We start from the raw sequence: 9,250 nt of genomic DNA, 5'->3' as shown, positions 1-9,250 counted from the left end.
GTCTTGGTTTTTCTACACCCCAGTGTCTTCGATTCTTGTCTTCCCAAGGACTTAAGCAGAAGAGGGCTTGCAGGGTCTGAGGATCAGAGAAGGATGTGGAAGGATGTGGGATGTGGCTTTACTGGATGTGGGTATATGTGTAATCTGTAAAAAAAAACAAAAGGGAGGGTGAAAAAAGTGTCAAGTGTTCTTTCCATTTGGGGTGCTCCCCCAAACTGCACTCGCACTGGCTGTTAGGGACCCAGAAGAGCTCATTATTACTCGTAGCTTTGTAACAGTAACCCTGAAGAACTGTTTCTAATATTGTAGCCCACAGTCTTCCCAATAACAATCAGCTAGTTGTTTCCATTACCTTTTAGAAAAAAAGCATTTATTAAGGAAATTTAATTGGTTTAAAACATTCCCCAAAACTTTTAAAAAAAAATTAAGAATTGTCTTAACATATAATTGGGGGGAATATGATTTTTTTGAAAATTAAAAAAAGCACATTTCTCCCACTTTCTGGGTTTAGGTACAGTACCCCTATGTGCTAAGTCCTAAGAATACAAATACACAAATGAAGGTAGTTCCTGACACCAAGGGGCTTACATTCTAGTAGAAGAGATAGCATACTTTGGGGGGGAGGGGGTGTCGTAGCCTGATAGGTAAACTTTGGTCCTAAAATTTATTTAGATGGTGAATGGGGCCATAAAAGAATGATTTGATCACACTCCACAAACAGTATCAGAGTGGATTTGCTTGTGGTTCCAGAACTGAAAGGGGAATAATGATATACACGTAAGAGTAAGGTAGTTGGCAAGGCTTTGGACACGTCCAGAGAAAAGGGAATGAAGTAAAAACAGTCACAAGTCAAGACAGTGAGGCAGCAGACTGGGAAGAGTGGTAGAGAAGATGGCCAGAGGCTAAAGAGTGAAATAAAGCATATACATCTAGTATAACTTGGGAAAGTATGCTCAAATGTAGAATACAGTGATATTGAAGTATATGTATAGAAAACTCATTCTCTATATGTGGATAAAGGGATAATTCATAATTTGTAACACTATAAATCTTTTCTCCCTTTGTGGAGTTCCCTTAGGTGTAGCTCTCTGTCCCATTCTACGCATGTGCACTTTTCAAGAGTCCATAGCTAGCAAATCTCTCAGTTCTGAGGCATCACACTCTGAAGCCACTTCACAACTCCTGCTACAAGGAGAGCTTTGTCACTTCATAAACCACTCAGCATGCCTCTCTTTTAACTATCTCACTGCCTCTGTTTGTCCTTGGTTTTTTTTTTACTGCTTCTGGCTGAAGGACAAAAGCCTTTCTTGCCGGTTCTATCTCTCTAGTGACCAAATCAGAGACATGGTATAAGAGAGGGAGAGAGAGAAACAGCCAAGAGGAATTCCCATAAAGGACCTGGTTCCAGCATTTGAACTGCAGTCCTCAAATCCCAAAATGGAATCCTCCACCTCTGAACTGGTCTGCTGTTTTTAGATAAAGTACTTTTTAAGTACTTAGTGCCAACCATTGTGTTAAGTGTTAGGGATATGAATACAAACAGGACCTTTTCTTAAAAGAGCTTACATTCTAACGGGAAGAAAAAGCCCACAAGGGTTGGCCATGGCATGACTTGGAGATGGTCAGGAAGTGGCTAGTTTGCGGGGCGGGGAGAGGACAAGATGAGGAAGACCATCTTTCAGAGCCTCATCTCCTGTCCTGGTCCAGGCACAAGGGCCTAGAATTTGGAGTCAAAGGGCAACTTCAGATCCTGACTGCTCTTGGTCACCTGTGTGTCTTTAGGCAGGCCACCTCTGTGCTTCAGTTTCTTCATTTGAGGAGATACGTTAGAAGGCAGCTGGTTTTTTGTTTTATGTCTTCATCAGTCACAGAACTTAACACCCTCAAACAGAGGTATCACATGGCATGCTCCTGAGTGACGTGGAATCATATTAAAATATGATTGGAAAGTATTTGACAAAATAAATAAATTTTAATACTACTACCCTAAAATATCACCTTTAATTTTTGTTTAATTGATCTGCAATAAACTTAATGATATTAATGTTTGAAAACATCCGATTATTTAAAATTTCTTCCTCAGGCAAATTGAGATGAGTATGTACAACTGAGAAAGGCATTGGATTAAGTGCTTCTTTCAGCATGAAACACTTAAAGCAACATTTAGGACCATGTAAGGAGACTGTTTTCTGATTATATATGATACTTTTTTTTTTTTTTTAAATACTAGCAAGTAAATGGGTTGGAAAGCATGGCTGGTAATAATGGGAAATAAATGATATCCTCCCTGTTATGTCTCATTGTCTGTCAATTTTTCTTTAGGAGGTGATTTCCTCTCCTTTTTGAGAAAGAAGAAGGATGAACTAAAACCCAAACAGTTAGTGAAATTTTCATTAGATGCTGCTTCTGGAATGGCGTACCTTGAAAGTAAAAACTGTATACACAGGTAAGGAAAACAATAATTTTATAAGGGATATTTGTCCCTTGGAATAGCTATGGGATAAAGGAGCATAATACTACAGAATTAGAATAACCACTTCCTTAAGGTGACATATGAATTGTTTAAAAGATTAGATTTAACGTTCCCAAGTTTTCTGTTAAAGTATTGTGGTCTTTATTAATTTTTAATACCATATCTTTTTAAGTTTCTTTTTTTTTTTTTTTACAAACCCCAAACTCTAGTATGTGTTTATTCTTACTTGTTTTCATTAAGGTATATATAGCCAGTTTGAAAAGGAATTACTTGCTGGATGAGGATTTGCGTTAATATAACTACAAATAATTTAGTGACTTTGAAATCTACCGAAATAGTCATCTACAAGTCTTTGTGTTATCACTAAATTTATATTTTATTTTCTTATTTCCTAATTTCCAAAGAGACTGTTAAGAATGTCGTGTAAGTTTACAGTAAGAGTATAGATTAATTGTTTATCTGTAAAGACAATAGAATTCTCATTTTTAATGGAGTTAGAGAAAGCTTTATCTAATTTGTAATGATGACTTATTCATAATCCCTTATGCTGCAGGTAATGGTATAAAGCACTTGCAATTAAATTCAGTCATATAATCATAAAATTTAGATCTAGAAGGCAATTTAGAGCTAGATAATCTAATCCAGATTTCTGGATTATTAGCAGAAACTAAACTCTTAATCCTAGCTTTTAAAAAAACCTAAGTTCTGTTTGCAAAAAAAAAAATTGTGACATTCTAAGTAAGGATAGCCCTATAAAATTAAACCAAAAAGCAAACTGAATATATATTGTAACTGACAATATCATTCTCTTTTGGGTAGGATTCAATGTCAGATGGGCCCATTGTAAACTCAACCAAGAAGTTTAGTTACTAATGGATAAAATGATGATTGTAATAAGCTAGACCCATAGCATGGATACTAAGATTGTTATAATGACTTTCTACTGTCTCTTAAATTTATGCTAAAAATATGAATTACTTTTCCTAAATGTGTACTATTAACTGATTTAAGTTTATTTTGGGGGTGGGGGAGTTGGGAAGGTGGTAGAATAATGGGATTGGCAGAGAAGCTGGATAATCGACTCATTGTTCCATGAGATCATAGTAGTTAGGCCTGGAAACTTCCTTATGGATCAGCTCATCCACCCTTTATATGACAACTGAGAAAACCTAGACTCAAATTAATTATCTGGCTTGCTGAATAAGGCCACACAGTTTACTTGCAAGCTAGAATCTGAACCCAAGTTTTTTGATTACAAATGCATTGCTTTTTCCATTTTACCACATTAATTCATAGATAGAAAAAGATGCAGCCTTTATAGGTTATTTTTAGGACATTATCTATTCATAAAGGTACATGTAGTCAAAACTTTTGGAATGATTAGAAGCCCCGCAGAAACTAGTTCTCACTTCCCTATTCCTAGGGGAATGTTTTAGTGATGATTTTATCCTAGATTTTGATATTAGGGAGATAGGAGGGAGTGTTTCCTGACTATCAAGAAGAAATATTAGTTATAGTCTGGAGTACCTCCAGAGTTAGAGAGAAGTATTATGAGCCGGCGGTCATCACATGGCTGGGATATAGTCATCAAACAGTAGGCCCAAACTGAAGTATTTTATAGAGAGGCCTGAGTGCCAAAAGGCTATTTTATGAAGCAGTTATGGGAAGATTTCTTATGCCTCAATCTGGTATGATGACTGTCTTATACACCACACCAGTATGGCCAGTGATGAATAGGTACAGACATTTTGTGAAGTACTCAATAATACCTGTCAACTTAAACCAACATATCACTTAACATTCAGTGACTTCAGTGCAAAAATGGAGATTAAGGAAGTATAATAAAAATATAGTGCAAAATATGGCTCAGGTTTAAGAAATGAAAAGGCCAGAGGCTTATAAACAATAGAAAATTTTAATGTTTATGTGTCATAATTACTTTGTACAAGAAGAGAATTCAAAGGAACAGAGCAAGTACCAAATAATGTCCAAAAAAGGGAAATTAATTGTATTCTAACTGACAGGAAATGACTTTTTTTATTGATGTGGAAGTCATTTCCAAATCTGCCATCTGAATGTAATCTGATCACCATTTTCTTAGAGCAAAGATCAAAAATTAATATCAAATTAGATATAATTTGGTATTAGATAATACCAAATTAGAAAGATAATAATGGAAAGATATGGCATACAACTATATTCCACGTGAACTTTTTAAACAAGCTATTAACAGCAACAAAAATGACCTGGATGAAGACTTTGACATCATGCATGTCAAATTTGATGACACAAAACTTGGAAAATAATAACACATTGGATGATAGGAGTTAGGATAAAAAAAATGTCACAGGTCTAGAATGTTTGAAATGTAATTGAGTGAATTGTAATTTTAAAATATAATTAGAAAAAATATAAAATCCTACACAGATTTAAAAAATCATTTTCACAAGTGCAGTATGAAAGAAGCATGACTAGGTGTCAGATTGTTTATGATATCCGATGGATGTAGCACAAATGAGTCTGTCGGTAGACTCAAAGTGAATCAGCAGCTTGATAGGGTAACCAGAAAAGCCATGTTAAGAGGAGCACAGTGTTTAGGACTACAGAGTACAGACTACAGAGGTAATAATAGTCTCACACAGTCTGTTCTGGTATAGTCTTCACTCATGTTTATGGAAGTAGATAGAAGCAGACACCATCCAGAGGAAGTCATCTTGAGATGGTGCCTTATGAGAGTTGGTAGAAGGATCTGAGGAGGTTTCGCTTGGAAAAGAGAAGACTTAAAGAAGATATGAAAGTGTCTTCAAGTTATTTGAAGGGATATCATGAGGAAGGATACATTTAGCCTTGTTCTACTTGGCCTTAGTAGGTAGAACCAGGAACAAGGGACAGAAGTTACACAGGGGAAGATTTCAGTTTGAGTAATGAAGAACTTCCTAATATCCTTAAGTAAAATGCTATGCCTTGAAGGTGGTGGAGGTGGGAAGGAATCTTCAGTGAAGGTGCTTTAGGTAATAACTATTTGTTAAGCATAATGTAGAGGGGATATTCGTTTGTATGTGAGTTGTAATAGATGTCCTTTGATGTTTCTTCTGATTAAAATTCAGTGAAATTAGTTACTGCAGTGAGAGCTTAAAGCGGGCAAATCGTTTGTGTTCCCACACATTCACTTTTCAGCTCTTCCCGTCCTCTGGCTTCTGTCTTCTTCAGTCGTCTAAAACTGCCCTCTCCACAGTTTTCATTGATTTATTGATTGCTAAGTTTAGTAGCCTTTTCTGAGTTGTAATTCTTCTTGAACTCTGCGGCCTTTGAGAGTGCTGACCATTCCCTTCAGGATCCTCAATATTCCTTGGGTTTTCATGCCACTATTGACTGCTAGACTTCATATTACCTGATTGGCCTTTCTCAGACTCCTTTGCTGGATCATCATTTGTGTCCCACTTATTATGTATAAGTATAACCCAGGGCTCTGTCCTAGGCCTTTTCCTCTTCTCATTCTACACTTTCTCAGTGATCTCATCAGTCCCCATCTCTGTGCAGATGACTTATAGAGCTATATATTAATGGCAAACAAGCATTTGTTAATAATAATTGGGAAGATGTCTTTGGTTGGTTTTGGGAATAAAATAAAAAAGGAGCAAGAAACATTGAAATTAATTTTATAAGGATAAAAACTAATAGCTAGTTAATATGAACATGAGTCTTCATTGCCAGGAGGATGGTCTTAGGTTTTTCTTCAAAATGAGAATCAAAGACTCTGGTGGTGGGGCTTATGAAATTTCCTCTTGAGATTCTACATGCAGATGGTAACTCTGACTCTATAAGGTTGGGAATATAAACTTTCAGTACCAAAAAATTCCCAACATGAGGATGACCTCAGTTATTAATGTTGCTATGCATAAATATGTGTATATGTTCTCTAACAACAATATCAATTCACTGACACTCACCAGGAAAAAAATTACACTTGAAGTCAAAAAGTTCTAAGAAGCTAATGTATTATATGTGTTATACATGTGCATATCGTAAGAAGAGATATAAAAACTACAAGCCAGACAGTAGTTATACATGAAGCCTATACCAACATCACAGACACTACTTGAAAATCTTCCCTTGCCATGTTCTCAGAATAGCAACATTTTTAAATGTTGAGTGTGTTTTCTTTTTGTAGCATCTTGATCATGTTTATGGTTTTAATAACTGTGAGCAGAAAATGGCAGTATTTTCATTACAAAAATACACAACAACTGCATAACAACTGTAAAATGGAAACAAGTAATTGCATAAAGAAATGGTCTATTTTTTGGAAAACAGCTTTTAACTTCTAGGATAGTTCTCTAGAAATTTTCATTGTAATTGAAATTATTGTGGTTTAGCATGAAAGTTTCTGAGCATTTTTTGTTGGGTTTGGTTTTGAATTGGTTGTGAATAGAATTTGGACTTTTCCATTGCAATTTTCAGTGACTTTTTTTCTTTGTTCCTAAAGCACAGAGTTACATTTTGTTGTTTTTACTCAGCTAAGATGGCTTATTTTAGATTCTCTAAGCCCAGATTGGCTTGAGGGAAGGTATTTATTTATGTGTTGACATATCAAGTTAGGTTTTTGAATTGAGTGAGTTGAAGGTTAGCATTATGTAGATTTCTATCAGTTGACCCACAGTGACCTTTAATATCTGTTTGTTTTTAGCTAATGAACTCTTATGTAGTGTTTGTGAGTATTCCTAAAATTTTTTTTATGCTGTATTCTTTCGTGTCTCAGGAAAGTCAAGGATAAGTAAATTCTATTATTACTATTGACTGAGAACACAAATATATTTATTACTGTTGGTCAGTAAGAATTTATTGGGTGTCTGTGCCGGACACTGTTCTAAGGACCAGGGGTACAAAGAAGGGCAAAAGGTAGTCCCTGTTCTCAAGGAGCTCATCGTCTAATGGGGAAGAAAACATTCTATGCATGGGGGACAGCTAGTGAATAAGCCTCTGGAGTTTATTGAGGTGATGGGGCATAGGAGGCAGGCAGACCAAAAAACAGGCTTTTGTTTAAAGATCGATCTCCATTGAGATGCTGATCTCTTACTCAATTTTGTGTGACCTGTAAGTATCGTTCACTCCTATGTAGAGTACATTTTGTTACTATAAAATTGAAATTAATTATAAGCATGCAGGAGTGGGTCCACTACTGGGCAAAATCAGATATCTCAACCTTCACCCCCAAACAAATATTAAAGGTGTAAACTTTAAAATTCTCAAGAAGCTAAGTACCTCATCATTCCTACTAATGTCTTATGGTCTGAAATTTCACTTTCCCCCCCATAGCACTTAGAAGGTATAACTTTTAAGTTTATAAAGTAGGAGTGTTCTCTCTGTCAGTCAGCTGTCAAAGTCTCATGGAGAAAGAAAGGGATGGTTTCAGTGACATCCTGCTTCAGACCAGTAAGCCAAGCAGAATCTCTCCCATCCGATGGATCTGGTTTTTATTCTCAGGGGCTACAATCACAACCTTCGTGAGGGCTCAGGTCTGTCATATAAAAAGATGACCTGCCACATTTCCATAGGCCACCAACCTCCCCCTTGTGCCCCTAGCTGATGGCCTCTGGCATGTCTCATTTTAGATCTTCTCCTAAGGAGGCTTTAGAACATGAGGCAACTGCTTTTAAATCAAGCAGTAGCCCTTCTCACTTCATGTTTCTAATCCATTCCCAGAGCTTCCTGCTTACGGCGGCTTCTCTGGATTCTCTCCAGCTTTTCCCCAAATCATATGTTATCCTTACAAATACATAGAATGTCTTTATTCATGGTCTGTTTGTAGAATTACAAGTCCTCTGCAGGTTTTTGTATGTATTAATGTACACCACTTCTCTTAGTTTTTACGTCCATTTTGCTCACATTCTAGTTTAAATTGTAGACTTAAATACAATTAGTAAATTACTCAGCAAAATAGTGCTAATGAAAACAGTGTATTGTATTTTGTAATAATGATAGGTGTAAAGTTACACCAGCAATTAATAAGCAATAAACAGGCAGTAGCAGTAAACTCAGTGCTATCTGCAGTTAAGCAACAGTGAAACCAATAACTATTCCAAGCGGAGTGACTGGCAGTCAGTGATTATAGATAAAATGCGTTGGCAGTCATGATGCGTTTGGAATTTTATGGAATGCACTAGATTTGTACAGAGGAAGGAATTCCAATGGGGAAAAAACAGATGATCAAATATTGAACTAGGAGGAAAAATGCTAACAGTAAAGAAAATTTTATGTTTTAATTTCAGAAATAAAAAAGTGTTTAAAATTATTTGCCATGAAATTTTTTAAAAGTTCCACCTGAAAGGAAATACTTTTAAGTTCAAGGTACTTCACAAAATTCCAAAAAATAAATTGCAATATGAGTTTTGTTCTCAAAGTATTCCTTATTTTAGATATTATTATATTTAACTAATAACTTTTGTTTTAACACAACATATTTGGGACTAAATCTCATACAAAATATCATTCCCTACCCCCAAAACCATAAAAGAGTAATTGCAGCTGATAGTACATAGAACCTTACACCTTAGTAGTTTGCTCTATCACTCTATTTTATTTTTTAAAGTAAATTGTTAAATTCCATAAGGATACAAAAGATATAGCTTAATAAACATCTAGACAAGCCCCTTTACAAATATATTCTTTGAGAAAGAAGTTTGATTGTGGATAAGCAGAAAGGAGGGGTACGTATTTCAATTTTGACAGAATTGTACCAACATTGCCATTGCATTTGGGGTGAATGTTGTCGCCGCT

General features: G+C 35.7%; 1 protein-coding gene across 7 annotated transcripts in view; it reads left to right on the top strand.

Moving 5' to 3' along the window:
• Nucleotides 1-9,250, top strand: part of FER (FER tyrosine kinase) — a 288,512-nt gene that overhangs the window by 204,507 nt on the left and 74,755 nt on the right. For 5 of the 7 annotated variants that reach the window (XM_072597264.1, XM_072597267.1, XM_072597265.1 and 2 more), the window contains one exon: nt 2,323-2,446. In XM_072597264.1, coding sequence (XP_072453365.1) covers nt 2,323-2,446 — 124 coding nt within the window. Of the gene's footprint in view, nt 1-2,083; nt 2,169-2,322; nt 2,447-9,250 lie in introns of those variants that run through there. The other 2 variants (XR_011964436.1, XM_072597269.1) reach the window with 2 other exon arrangements.

Source organism: Notamacropus eugenii, chromosome 3 (genome assembly GCF_028372415.1).
Source record: "Notamacropus eugenii isolate mMacEug1 chromosome 3, mMacEug1.pri_v2, whole genome shotgun sequence".
NCBI lineage: Eukaryota > Metazoa > Chordata > Mammalia > Diprotodontia > Macropodidae > Notamacropus > Notamacropus eugenii.
This window is presented reverse-complemented; position numbering and strand designations above follow the sequence as displayed.